Source organism: Gavialis gangeticus, unplaced genomic scaffold (genome assembly GCF_001723915.1).
Source record: "Gavialis gangeticus isolate Ggan-Ray unplaced genomic scaffold, GavGan_comp1, whole genome shotgun sequence".
In the NCBI taxonomy this organism is placed as follows: domain Eukaryota; kingdom Metazoa; phylum Chordata; order Crocodylia; family Gavialidae; genus Gavialis; species Gavialis gangeticus.
In genome coordinates this window covers 559680-573514 of record NW_017729011.1, presented here as the reverse complement: position 1 = coordinate 573514, position 13835 = coordinate 559680, and the positions used below count along the sequence as shown (strand labels likewise).

Genomic DNA, 13835 nt, shown 5'->3' with positions numbered 1-13835 from the left:
AGCTGTCTGCTACTGCCTTCCTTTGGTACTTAGTTGTGCAGTTGAAGCCCCTGCTACTGTGTCTTCATTGTTGTTGGTGCCCAAGTGAGCTGAATCGAAGCAGGCCCTGGCCTGCCCACATGTGCTGGGATCACACCTTGGGATCACAGTGCAAATGTAGCCAGGAGCCTGCTAACCTGCCCTCTGTCCAGGCCTTGTGCCCAAACGGTCCAGGTTCTTACCGCTAGGTGTCACTGCACCATGAGCCGACACCCTCCTGCCTGCTGTTCCAGTTCCTCCGTCTCCACCCCTGGTTTTCCCCCTGGCTTCCTTTGGTAGCTTTGGACCCAGGAAGTGTGGGCCTGCAATCAGCACCACAGCACAGCGAACACTGGGACCGTTGGGATCCCTTCTCTCAGGTATCAGTCCCTGGCTGCTTTTCTTGCCAGCCCCCGGGGCCTGTGCTGGGGGTCCCTGCAGGATGGGCTGCCTGCCTGCCTGATCCCACCCACATGCACCCCCAAGCTCAGGGACTTTGCTGGAGCTGCTTAGCTTGACCTGAATGGAGAAGCTGCCAGACTGGTTCTGACTAGCAGGGCCACCCAGCCCAGCGCCCTGGAGACCGGCCAGATTCAGCTGCTTCCTGGGACAGCCTGCCCCACTCACGCCCAGAAGGGGCCTGTGCCCAGCATTAGCAGGGACCCCTGGCCAGCCACACATGACACCCTGCAGGGCAGCCTGGCAGGCTGTCAGCCCCGACAGGATCCAGTGGCAATGGATCCCCTGTGAATTATGCCCTGTGGCCTTTGCCAGGATTAAGGCAGTGCCTTTGGCTGAGCACCTGGTGCCAGGGCACTCCCTCCTCCCCTGGCCTCTCCAGGAGTTTGTGTTCCTTTCTCCAGTCTCCTCTACCTCAGTGTCTCCAGCCCAGCTGTGGCCCCTGCCCATGCACCCTGGACTGGGCCTCTGCCTTTCCCATATTTACCTCCCTATGCAATCCCCCCTCCACCCCATCCCCAACAAACAGAGCACCCCACCATGCCTGCTGTCCCCTGTGGCCCCTGCCAGGGGAAGACAGCAGTCCTCAGTGCACCAAGGCAGCTGGGGTCTCCCCTCTTTAATACTGTTATAGCCAGGGAGGGGGGTGAGGAGCAGGACTTGTTCTGTGGGACCCTTCATGGCACCGGCTGTGTAATTGCAGGAGATGTTGGACACGCTCTGAGGCTGGGAGGAAGCAGAGACATCCCCAAAGAAATACCGGGCTGATTCCTTCTGTTTAGCTCATTATACAAGTGAGAGTTAAGGAAGGTGGCAGTACGAAGAGGCCTCTCTCCTAGCCAGAGAAAGGAGCAGAGAACGTGAGGAAGTTAACAGCACTTTGTTCCTTGATCAGCTGGAGTCTGTTCCAAAGGACACAGAAATCCAGTTCGTGGTTATCCTGGCAGGCGCTGCCCCCAGAGGCCCTTCCACAGGCTGAGGAATCTGGTCCAACTGCCCTTTCTCCCAGGGCCATGCAGGGTGCCTCTGGGGTTTCCTCCCTCCCCAGCTCTCCTCTCCTTGCAGGGCACCCACCATGGCAGACCCACAGCTGACCGAGAGCACCATCACAGTGGATGGGCAGACCCTATTCTACCGGCAGGCTGTACCAGGCCAGCAGGCCCCAAAACTGGCTGTCTTGCTGCTGCACGGCATTCGCTTCTCTTCTGAAACCTGGCTCAACCTGCAGACGCTGGCAAAGTTGGCAGGAGCTGGGTACCGTGCTGTGGCCATTGACCTGCCAGGTATGTTGCCCTCAGGGAGGTGACACTGCTGTGCATGGGCCTGGGGAGAGAAGCCATCTGGTGCCTGGGCATCACTAGGGCCTGAGGTGATGAGCAGAGCCTTGTGGGTGGGGTGGAAACCACAGTGCAGAGCATGCCAAGTCCCTCCTGCAAGGATCACCAACATCCCCCAGCCTCACAGCACTCTGTGACAGAGGAGCGAGTGGGGAAGCTAGGAGCAGTGAAGTGTCTTGACTGGGGACATGCAGTGAATCAGCAGCAGAACAGAGTCTGTAATGCAGGCGTGACTCCTGGTCCTTGCCTGGCATCCTGGTCCCCTACTGGGGACGCTTTCACTCCTCCTCTCCAGAACTGCTGCACTCAGAGCAGAGGAGTGACTCTCTAGGGCCCTGGCACAGCCTCCGCCTGCCCCTGCTAGGCACAGCACCACAGGGACCCTGCTGCCACTCTGCACAGAGACATCAGTAACATGGCAGCTTCTTTCTTGTATGCTTCAGGCCTTGGCAATTCCAAGGAGGCAGCAGCTCCGGCCCCCACGGGGCAGCTGGCCCCAGGGGGGTTCCTGAAGTCTGTCTTCGAGGCCTTGCATCTGGGCCCAGCGGTGGTGATCAGCCCATCCCTTAGTGGGATGTACTCGCTCCCCTTCCTCTTCCAGCACAGCGACCTGCTGAAGGCCTACGTGCCAGTGGCACCCATCTGCACTGAGAAGTTCACGGCGGCGCAGTATGCCAACATCAAAGTATGGCACTTGGAGGGGAGGGCGGGGGCAGGGGCTGAGTACAGGACCCAGGTGTCGGGCAGGGGCAGAGCCAGGCTCCGAGATCAGAATCCGCTAAGGGAACAGGCCGCCAGAGGGCGCCACCCCCCTCTTCATGTTCAGGGACACAGGACAGCTCTGTTGAACGTCTGAACAAGCCCCAAGGAAACCGGAGCCCACAGCGAGGTCCTGCAGGGCCATAATGCACTGCGATAATCCTGTTTACATCCCTGCAGGGACGCGGCTTGCCTCTGGGGGTCCCTTGCACAGGTCCAGCCTGCAGCTCAACCCTGTACTGGGGGCCATAGTCATATCAGGAAGGAAAGTGACTGCTGCTGGCCTGTTTCATTGCAGTTATTGTAACGTGGGCCCCTGACCCGCCCCAACCCTTGCAGCTGCCCTGTTTGCACTTCCCTAACCCCCACCTTGCATCTGCACAGATACCCCAAGGTAACCTTGGCCCGGCCCCTGTAATACACCCCCCCAGGTAGAGTTAGATTGTGGATGTGGAGGCAATAGCTGCGTGCTGCACAACTGTGCCTCGCAATCAACAGCAGAGCTGTGCAAACAGCTGCATGTCTCATGCACCTTTTCTACACTCCCTTCCTCTGCTCTCTGATCTGTCCCGCTTGCCTGAGAGAGATGCCCTTCCCTCCTGTAAATGCAGAAGTGTTGCCCCAGAATAATGTCGGTGCAAAGGCCAGGGGGGGCAGTCTGCAGTCTTGAATCCGGTGGGGTTCAGGGCTGGTGGATGTAGGAGCTTGAGGTTACCAGCTCCGCAGCTGGGCTCCCCAGCCCTTGTGTGTAGCTCAGAGCTGTTGGGACACGTTTATGGCACAGGAAGGACACCCTGGCTCAGCACTCCCCCTGTTCGCAGAGTACTACTTCAGCCCACAAATGGGGGGACTAGGTCCTGAGCTGCAAGGGGCGGGGGGTATAAAGACACTTGCCTCCCCTCCCTTCCTAACCTGGAGCTGGCTAGCTACGAGCCATCCATGGGGTAGCACAAAGCAGCCTCTCAGGGCAGTTCTGGCCCTTGGGCTCAGGGAGGACCCTCCTCTGCCTGCCCCACTGGGAGAGGCAGTCTGGTGCCAAAACTGCCCCGCAGACCTGCACCCATGTATATGGCCCCTCTGCACTAGCAGCAAGGCTGGTGCATGGTAACTAGGGCAGCTGGCACATGCAGATCGCATGAGCCCTGCCCATGGAGGCCTTGTGGTGTTCACCCATTGCTGCACATGGCCTCTGCCTCTCTTCCCCATCCGAGTCCTGACCCCTAGCTGGGCTCAGCAGTGCTCTGGGCAGGGGCAGGATCCCAGCCCCATTTTCTGTCCAGTGGTGACCCATTTCCAGGAACTGCACCTCAAAGAAGCTCAACCCAACCAAACACCAAGGGAGATGGGGAAAGTCCCCCCGCACCAAGCTGCCAGGGCCTGGATCACCCCACTCCTTGGCAATCTGCAAGTCCATACCTTGTGTCTGATCCCATCCATCCTCTACCAGGCTCCCACGCTGATCGTGTATGGGGATAAGGATGCCCAGCTGGGGGAAGTAAGCCTGAACAACCTGAAGAACCTGCCCAATCACAAGGTGCAGCTGATGCAAGGGGCAGGCCATGCCTGCTACCTGGACAAGCCAGAGGAGTGGCACCAGGGCCTGCTGGACTTCCTGAGGAGTCTGGAGTGAGGGGTGGCTGACCCCCTCCATCACTGGGCTTCGGGGCATGGATTCTGGGCACAATTTGGGTTTCTCTCTGCCACTAGAGCACCTACTTGATCATTGTCTCACTGCGGGCTGGCTGAGGGCCATGGCATGGCAAGGGCAACCAGGGGCCCTACTGAGAGCCAGGGGCTCCATCTACTTCTTTCTCTTTAAAATGATTAGCAGCTGACTGTCTGTAGGAGCTGATTGACAGAGCATGGGGATGATGGGGGGTGAGGGCCAGGCAGGCAGGCTCCCCAGCCACATCCCTCTGTCCTTAGCTGGAGGTCCTTGGGCCCAGCACCCACTGCTGTGGCTCTGGTGCCCTTGCCAGTCAAGCTGGGGCGGTGGGACCCAGGTGACCCTGGGGAGCTCAGGGATCCATTTGTGGCTGGCTCCTAGCCTGTGGGCAGGGGGCAGGCTGAATGAACTGTGGGTGGGGGGAAGTGAGGAGCCCTTTTCAGCCAGGTCAGGGGAAAAGGAGCTCCCTCTGCCCTGTGCTTCCTCCCTCCCCCACACTATCCCCTGCCCCCAGGTAGTGGCATGCAAGGCAAGGGCAGGCTCACAGGTTCCTAGCAGGGCACATGGACCTCCCTCCCAGAGTGCTCACAATCCAATACTGTGCTTGGGGCCTCTCTACCTTCCCCCACTTTCCTTCCTGCCACGTCCCCTGGGGTAGGTTATGCCCTGTGGTCCCTCCTTCCCCCATCTGAAATCCCCTGCAAAGCCTGTGGCCACCAGAGTCTGGGGCTGGCTTTTGGGGGGAGGCGGGGGGAACAGGGAGGGCACAAGGGAGCGGGGCCGGAGGGAGCTGGTCAGTAGCAGGACACTGCACTAGGTAGAGGGCAGCAGGGGTAGTGGTTAGAGCAAGGGGCTGGGAGCCGGGGCTCCTGGGTTGTATTTCCTGAGCAGAGCTGAAACCCTGCACACCCAGGGCTCTGCATGTGGGAGCCCAGCACTAGAGACGGGCCTGGGGCTCTCAAGGAGCATTGCAACCCAGCGCCTCGCCCCTTCCCAGAGGGGCCTGGGTTGCTCTGTGCTGGAGCCTGGCCGCTCCAGCACAGCCATCTCTTCCCCAGGGCTTGCCTGCCCCTGCGAGGCAGAGCAGTATCCAGTCTGCTGGGGTTAAGAGGAAGAGGCAGCCCCTCCTCCCACTGTGCAGACAGCCACTCTCAGTGCCTGGGGATTACTGAGTTAGTGGCTGAGGTGAACAGATGGAGGCCGGGCTAAAGCCGGCAGCCACATGGCTGCTGCGCAGGTCTGCCGCCAGCCAGGGCAGATGGAGGCTGCAGGCTGATGCGGGAGGGGTGCTCTCGGCAGGCCTGAGGGGGTGGGAGGAGGTTCCCACACGCTGCCTTTATCCTCTTAGTCTGCAGGAGGATTTGCTCCCAGCTAAGGCAGCTTGACAGGAGGCCGGCTGCCCAGGGCGTCACAGCCACAGGCCCACAGAGGGCTCTGTCTAGCCCTGGGCTACAGGGTCCCTGGGCGGTGGGGGACGGAAAGACCCAGCTGCCCTTGGGGATCTCTGTGCTGTGAGGGGAGGAGTTGGGATGGCCTCTCTCAGATCTAGCAGGGGTGTCCACGTCAGACCTGTCTGGTCACAGACCCCAGCCTGCTGCATTCTCCCCAGGAAGGATGTCCATGGGGGTCCCCACATGACCCCTGTGCCCCCTTCTCCAGGGCCACCCACCCATGGATACTGTGCAGGGCCCCTTCCCCACCCACGCTGACCCCAGAACCCAGCCAGGACTTCCAGCAGCCCCGAGCTGAGAAGTGCTGCACAGGCCCCGGGAATGGATGGCTTCTGCCCTGCAGAGCCCATGGGCTGCATGGGTACCAAAGCCTGGGGGAGGGCAGAGGCTGGGGGTGGGAAGGACCTTGCCAGGGGCCCCCAGCAGCTCAGTGGGGGAGCTGGGAGCTGGGGCTTGCTGCAAAGCGGGTCTCCCAGCAGCAAGTGCCAAGGGCTGTGGTGTCTCAGCCTCCCAGGGGCACCTGAAGCTCCTGTCAGTGGGGACGATGGCAGGAAGTGGGAACCCCTCACATCCCCCCAGTCTGGGGGGCAGCAGCAACAGGCGCTGAGTCTCTCTTGTCCAGGACCATGCCCTGGGCTTGGCTAGCTCCCTGCATCCAGGCAGGAAGGCAGACATCCTGCAGTCCTGTTCAGTGGAGGAGACACTCCTGGCTTGGCAGCATTTGGATGGGGTTGTCTGTGTGTAGGCAGACAGAGGTGTGGGCCCTGAGGGGGGCTGAGTTGCTGGCTGATGTGGAGTTTTGGGGCCTTGTGGGGGCTGAAACCCACTTCCTAGGCAGGGAGGGCATTGGGCTGCAGAGGCAGCATAGCCCAGACCTGGTGGTGAGATGGCAGGGGCAGGGGCAGAGCCCAGCCAAGGGGAAACGGGTTCAGGTATGGGTGCCCTCCAGGGGATGGAGGTGGCAGGTCTCTGCCCTTCCTGTTAGATCAGGGTGCAGGAGTGGGGTTTTGTGTTGCATAGCCAGCCCCAGCACCTGGCACAAAGGCTTGGTGTGGCACAGGGTAGCACCAGGTGAGGACATGGTGATGGTAGTGTGGCTGCACCTGGGAGCTGCAGGGGTGCGTGCCCCCTGGCTCAGGTACTTCTTGTGCCTACGGCACTTACTCTGCACTGTGGCCCTGACTGGCTGTGCTGGCAGTTCCACCGTACAGTACTCCTACTGCCTGGCCAAGCTGTGCTCTGCACTGCTCCCCCAGGGGTGTCACATTCCCACTGCACCGCAGTCACTTGCTTGCAGCAAGGGCCCGGAGAGTCCGCCCCTGTTGTACGCTGCTTACACAAGCTCCACTCCCTGCCGCCCTGCAGGCTTTAGATCCCCACCCTCACCTCTCCCGGGTTCTAGATTCACACCTAGCCCTGACTGCAGGTTCTTGCCTCCCTGCCCCTGCCTGCAGGCTCTAGACTCCCTCTAAGTTACAGACTCCCACCCCAGCCGCCCTGCGAGTTCTAGATTCTCCTGTCTCCCCTCTTTCTGCAGGTCCTCACCTCCGGCACGCTCTACACCCTGCCCCTGCTCCATCCCACTTTGTACCTCCTACCAGGACATGTGCATCACCCACTGCTGCTAGGGCACACAGAGCTCTGCTCCCCTCCCAAGGCACAGGCTTCCCATTGCTCTGCAGGGCATCTCTGTTCTACCAGCATACAGCACCCAGTGCAGCAGCTTGGGGTCTCTGGGGGCTTCTGTGATGCACAAGCAACCCCCGAGCCATCCAAAAGGACAGACACTCTGGACTCCCCCAGCCTCATCTGTCCAGCCACCCCCAGAGCCCTGTTCTGAAGTCTGCTGCCTGGGGCGCAGGGTCAGCAGGCTGGGCCACAGCAATGACTTGCATGAAAGCTGCCCAGTGTTATGGGCTGAGCTGCCTGGACACCAGGTTTTATGAGCTGAGGTATACCATAGCCCTCTGGGGGCCTGCACTGGGACACTGTCTGGCCCCAGCAAGACAAGTCCTCACTCCTGCCACATCCCTCCAGGAAGCATCACCCATGTGGCAGGGTTTCCCAACCCCCACCATGGTCTCCCCACCTTTACTTGCAGGGGAACCCCCTGAAGGCCCTTCCCCAGGTAGCATGGATACAACACAGTACACGACCATCCAGGCAGGTTGAAAACTCCCCACCATGTCAGAGGAGCTCCTACCAGCTGTGACCACTTGCAGCACCAGAGCCAGACGGGTGGAAGGCAGGGGCCTGTGGCCGTGGCATGAAGTGGGGCTGGAGGAGTCTCTGTGGCAGACTGAGAGTGACTGCACCATGGCCACATGGTGTGGCAGCCCAGGGGTTGGCTCTGAGGGGCCAGGCCCAAGGAAAGCCTGCAGAGCGTGTGGGTGACAGGTCATGGCGGTGGCCTGCATACGCTGGTTGGCTTGTCATTTAACTGGGCGCCCTACCCATTGACAGCAGTGGATGAAGCAGGGCCATTGCCTGCTGGTGCCCATATGTGAGGAGGCCAGAGGACCCCGGCAAGTAGCAGGTGGCAGGAGAACTGCAAGGCATCCCAGCACTGCCTCCCCCACTCCACATCCCCCACCACTCTCCCCCTCCATGCTCCTGTGTGGCACCCTGTCCACGACAGCCAACTGCTGTAGTGTCTGGGACCTCCAGTCATATCCCACCCCTCATGGCCTTCATGGGACTCCCAGCTTGGAGCCATGTGGACTTCTCTGCCAGAGGTAGAGAGTGCCATCCAGCCCCTCATCCACAATCGGCCTTGTCCCAGCAGGACAGCTCCACATGCGTGGAGCCCTTGTGTAGACAGGCTGCTGGTGCATCAGCCACCTGCTCCAAGCCACAGCGCCATGAGGAGGGGAGAGGGGGAAGGAGAGTCCTGCCGGTGCCAGCGACCCCATACCCAGGCTGCCAGCGGTGTCCTTGACGCCGGCCGCTGGGCTGGCCATGCCAGCTGATCGGTTTCCAGGAAAGAATGCAATTACAAAGGGTGAGCATATGTGAGCAGCGCGGAGGGGCGGGGGCCGTGGGGGTGGGGATGGAATGTCCCTGTCCTTGGCAGATGGTCTTACCCAGTGTGCATTGTTCCTTTTAGTGTCTCTTATCCGCTGTAATTGGATCGTGGGGGGAGGGATGGAGGCTGGGCGGGATTGGGGAAGGGGAAGGGGGGGGAATATTCCCAAGCCTCTGGCCCGCGCCTCGCCTGTCAAGCGTTTCATTGTTCCTGGCTGATGTCACTCCCAGTTGTTACAGACGCCTCGGTGGGTGACAATGTGGGACTAAGAGGCACAGCCGACCGGGAGGACAATCAGGCAAGGTAGGAGAAGGGGGGTAGCTGTGACCCCAACACACCTGGGGGTGCGGGGGCAGCCGGGTGAAGCTGTGGTGGGGGAGAGGGGATTCAGTGCAGCTGACCCAGGGAGCAGAGGGATTGTCCTGGGCTGTGGGGGAGATGGGACCGTAAGTATGAGGGCAGGGGGATTGGGGATACCGGCCCCCGGAGCTGCTCTGGCCCCGCTCTGTGTGGCGCGCGCAAGCAACTTTACTTTGCATCATCCCGCGCTGTCTGAGAGGGAGCCTGGCTCCAGCCCCATCCCTGGCTGCTCCATGACCTGCACTGGAAGGGAGAAAGCTGAAGTTTCTCTCCTGCTGGAGCCAGGTGCTCCCATGGCAGAGAGTTGGGGAGCCCCTTGCAGGCTGAGAGGTCCCTAAAGCCACCTCAGTCCCTCTCTCAGCCCTGTCACACTTGGATGCCAGGTGCCCCAAGCCCAGGCACTGTATGGATGGGAGAGTTGGTGCCCTGGGGCAAGGGGGTGGGTCAGGCAAGCTTTGCCTGGCACCCGGGGGGGGCACTTACAGGCACTAGGAAGGGATTGAGCCCCCAGAAAGCCACAGCCTGGTCCCCCCTGCGCTGCATGCTGTGAATGGCTGCCTGCCGCCCAGGGCTCAGCCAGGGGCTATTTTAGCGTCTGAGCAAGGGAGGGGCTGGCACCCAACACGGTGCCCAGGCACGGAGTTGGCTCCCCACCCGCACAGCCCTGCCAGTGCTGCTCAGTTCCTGCCGGCTGCAGCTCTGCCTGCTGCTCTCCTCCTGGCTCCCCATGTGTCTGAGCCCTGCTGATTTTACATGTGGGCCCCACCGTCCCAGCCCCAGCGCACCTCCCACTAGCCACCCCCCAGCTTACCCCTGGAGCTCTCAACCCCATGATCCCCAATGCAGCCAGTGCCCCCAGGCCTGACCATTGCTCCCCTGCTCTTCCAGTGCTTCTGTTTCCTATTTAGTGTCCTCCCTGCCCTCCTGAGGCTGAGGCTGCCAGTGGGCTGACCAGAGGCAGAGACTTAGGGGGTGTGCCATTGCATTCATCCCATGTGGGCCCCAGCACTGGCCTCCCAAGGGGAAGTCCCCACCCACCACCTGCCTCCCTTCAGCTGCAGATTGCACTCGTTCTTTCAATCCAGCCAGGTCCCTTTGTTCCTCTCGACCCAGAGGATGCCATTCCCTTCTGGTCAGGTCTGAGCCCCTTGCTGGCCAAGGCCAGAGCCAGAGCACTACTCGCATGTTATCAAAATAATATCCCTGACCCTCCCCCCCCCCTCCCCCCAGGGGGACACCATATCTGGGCACTGCCCAATACCCAGGCCAGGGCTACTCCCAGCTGTATAGATCCCCCCTGGTGACCCACAGAACCACATCCTCATGTATCAGCCAAAGAAGGTACTGGGGTGCATGTGGTTGGCACAAAAGGAGGGAGAGAAGGAGAGGGAGTACAGGGAGGGCAAGCCCTGCTGCCCCCTCATCGTGCCCAGCTGAGAGTGTGAGTCAGGAATTGCCAGAGTGGGTCAGTCCATGCTGATCTGTGCGCCTGGCTGCCTGCAGAGAAAGTTGTGTGGCCCACACAGTGGTGATGCCATGTGCGTTTGGGGAGGGCTGGGGGGTGCCATGTGGCCATCGTTCAAAGGATCACAAATTTGGACCATGAACTGTTCCCTGAGCCTCCAGAAAGCCCAGGGATGTTTGAGGCAGCGGGTGCTCGTGAGAGCCCTTAACGAACAGAGGGCAGATCCCTGTGAGTCCTAGTAGCGCTACTGTTACCCAGTCATGCAGTTAGCCACAAGCCGGATGGGTGCGCAGCGAGGTGGGATGCTGAGAAGATGGGGATGGATTGTTCCTGCCTTGGGCTGGGTTTCAACCCAAACAGAGGCACGTTCACCTTCTCGCCCTCTGAGGGACGTTTTCCAAATTCCAGTGCAACGGGGGATGCCAGTGACAGGCCTGACCTCATGTATCCCTCCATCCCCTTCCCACCACTCAGCTTGAACCATCCCAGGCCAGGCCTTACCCTTGGGAGAAACCAGCTCTTTCCAGGAACTTTTTCTGGGATAGATCCAATTCCAGTGGCACTTTCCATAGGGATTCCTGTTTCCTAGCACGGACAGCAGCTTCTACCCCATTGCCTTTCCAAATGGGATGGGACCTCCTAAGATTGCCTGCCTCCCCAGCTGAGTGCACATCCTGCCCCCCCTTCCCCCAGCTGAGGGCAACAGCAGCAGTGAGATCTTTGCCCACCCCCAGGGATCTCCACCACATGGCACTCTCTCAGCTCCGCTGTGCTGGCTACAGATTTCAGATGCCCCTCTGTCCACACATGCTTGTTCCCTTTGTCCTTTTAAAACTTGCATCCTCCCCCCAGGCTAGCCCAGGCCATAAGAGAATCCAGCCCAGTGGTAAGGTCATGCTGTAATGACCCTCCCTCCCCCTCTTGCCTGGCAGGGACACACTGTGAATTGTTCTCGGTCCTTAAGATCCCACTTGCGTGTGCGAAACCCAGGGGCGGCTTAAAGAGGAAGCAACCCACGTGCACCCGCTTCTACTCTGCCACTATCACCGCACCACCCTTTGTGAGCCCGAGGCTGGAGAATGCAGGGGCTGAGATGAGACTGTGTGTAGCTAAGGCACAGTCAGTGACACCAACACACCCAGGGAAGGCAACCAACCATCCCAGCTGTTCTGGGACAGTCCTGAATTCCACAGCTGGGTCCTGTTCTCCCCACAACTTTGGTCTGGATTTAAAAGCTTGGGCCTAGCTCAGCATCAGGCAGTACTCTGACTAGGGACAGCCTTCCCATAGCAGGCGGCTGATTAGCCATGGTTAACTTCAAGGCTTACCAGGCACTTTCAGGGCTGCTTGTTATGGCTCATCCTGGACTGCTGCAGGAGTTGGCTCTCCGGAAGTCATTGGCTTCATACCTAGGGGCATAACTTGTCACCAAACAGGGTAACGTATACATGGCACAGCCAGCAGGGGCTTTGCAGTCAGCCTCACAGGTGCCAGGATTAGATGCTGATCTTCAGATTGAGTTGTGCCACTAAAAGCTTTGGGGAATCTTAAGCAAGTCCCTGGGCTACTCCCCCAGTAACTGGCCTAAGGAAACTCCATCACTGGAAGTTTTTAAGAGCCAGTCAGACAGGCACTTGGCTGGGATGGTTTAGTCAGGGCTGGTCCTGCCTTGGCTAGACTACAGGTGAGCTCCTGAGGTCTCTTCCAGCCCTACTTTTCTATGACTCTGTAGCTACTGGCACATGTATTGTGCTGGGTCTGTTTAGAAACATGAGATGGAAGGCTTAGAAACCACTGAGCTAGTGGTCTGAGCACAGGATTTGTACCCAGGGGATCCTGAGATATTGGCTCTGCCACTGCAGCCTTGGGTCAGCGAATGCAGTTCTCTGTGCCTCTGTTTCCCCATCCACACAACAGTGCCCTGCATGCGTGAGGTCATAAGGACTGTAAAGTGTTTGGGTGGCAGAGGATGCTAACAACTATTACTGGAATAACTGGCCTTGCGCCCCGGAGTGGCAGGTCATTACCCTCTTCCTCTGGAGACTGCCAGAGCTCTAATTGGAAGGGGTGAGACTGCGTCAAGGAAGAAAGACCAGAGAGCCAATCGCGTGGCAGAACACCAAAAAGGTCAACAGTAATGCACACCAGTTTGCATCGCTGTTCGGCAGGCACACGGGCTTGGGACTGTGAGAAAACACAGGAGCCGTCTCTGATAGATCTAGGCTTGTCTTTTACTGAGTGGCATGGATCAAAGCTGGGCAGACCTGCCAGAGGCCACTTGCTGAATGGACCTGAAGGCTCTTAGCTGATTTAGGGCATGGAGGGGCGGGGGCTGGGGAGGTCTTTGGATCAGGGCTTTTAAAGGATATTTGCTCTGCTGGGAATGAACAGGAGTGTGGAGTGGGGCCTGCCCTGGCCTGGTGAACTGCTGTTGGGGTTCAGTAATGTGGCTGAGAAGTCCTTAACCCACAGAGCAGGGAAGAGGAGAGTCCAGGATCTTTAATGAAGATTTCCTTTCTCCTATGTGTAGCTTAGTCCCTACAGTCCAACATATGCTGGCAAGAGCAAAAAATGCCAAAGTGGTTGGAAATCACCCCCCTCTAACCTTGCTCGATGCCTGGGATACCGTCATGGCCCAGCCAGTTGCAGGGTCTCATGAGGCATGAACTGAAGTCCTAATTAAACATCAGGCTGACAAAGCACTGTGTACAGGGCCATCTGAGCCCCCCCTGCACCATAGTGCACATTGCAGGGCACAAGCCTTGTGTATCTCCCCCTATGCCTCCCTTCTTAAGCCTCACTCTGGAATGAGCTGCCCTCCTGGAATAGGCAGGGGATGTGTTTCATGCCTTTGTCCCACTGCTGGAGCTGCAAGGCAGTGATATTAGTGCAGTGCAGTGGAGCAGTCTGTGGCATGGAGCAGGGAAAGCTGGAATAACAGCACTGGGCACTTCCCTGGGGAGGACTCAGAGCACTTCAGGTCCTAAAGCTCACTGAGCAAGGCTGCGCTGCCCTCTTAACTCCTTCCTAGCCCCACCACTGCAGCACCTGGGCACCCCAGAGCCACTAATATACCTCTCCTCTCATAGATTTCATAGACAATCAGGCTGGAAGGGACCCCGGAGGATCATCGAGTCCAGCCCCCTGTCCCAGGGGCAGGAAGTCAGCAGGGATCATAGATCTCAGCAAGATAAGCATCCAAATGTGTCTTGAAGGCATTCAAAATGGGTGCTTGAACCACCTCCAGTGGCAGTCTATTCCAAACCTTGGGGGCTCGGACAGTGAAGAAGTTCTT

At 59.3% G+C, this 13835-nt stretch overlaps 2 protein-coding genes across 3 annotated transcripts in view; both read left to right on the top strand.

The window, feature by feature from the left end:
* The first annotated feature begins 294 nt into the window (after window positions 1-294).
* ABHD14B (abhydrolase domain containing 14B) lies at window positions 295-4408 on the top strand. Of its 2 annotated transcripts, none has more exons than XM_019510338.1 (4): window positions 295-391; window positions 1536-1760; window positions 2258-2499; window positions 4021-4408. In XM_019510338.1, exons 2-4 carry the CDS (start codon window positions 1553-1555, stop codon window positions 4201-4203), a joined length of 633 nt encoding a protein of 210 aa, XP_019365883.1. In that variant the 5' UTR covers window positions 295-391; window positions 1536-1552; the 3' UTR covers window positions 4204-4408. The 2 variants fall into 2 exon arrangements, with proteins under 2 accessions (XP_019365883.1, XP_019365884.1); XM_019510339.1 differs by having other exon boundaries at window positions 313-398; window positions 1543-1760.
* A 4467-nt stretch (window positions 4409-8875) lies between these two features.
* PCBP4 (poly(rC) binding protein 4) overlaps window positions 8876-13835 on the top strand; it is a 46611-nt gene continuing 41651 nt past the window's right edge. Inside the window, exon 1 of the mRNA XM_019510335.1 lies at window positions 8876-9018. The gene's annotated coding sequence lies outside the window, so the exon portion shown is untranslated. The remainder of the gene's footprint in view (window positions 9019-13835) is intronic.

Bases quoted from the DNA above. Each gene is read 5' to 3' on its own strand.
- ABHD14B (XM_019510338.1), top strand. From the start codon at position 1,553: ATGGCAGACCCACAGCTGACCGAGAGCACCATCACAGTGGATGGGCAG. The intron at 1,761-2,257 runs GTATGTTGCCCT...TGTATGCTTCAG, and splicing joins TGTGGCCATTGACCTGCCAG to GCCTTGGCAATTCCAAGGAG. The intron at 2,500-4,020 runs GTATGGCACTTG...ATCCTCTACCAG, and splicing joins CGCAGTATGCCAACATCAAA to GCTCCCACGCTGATCGTGTA.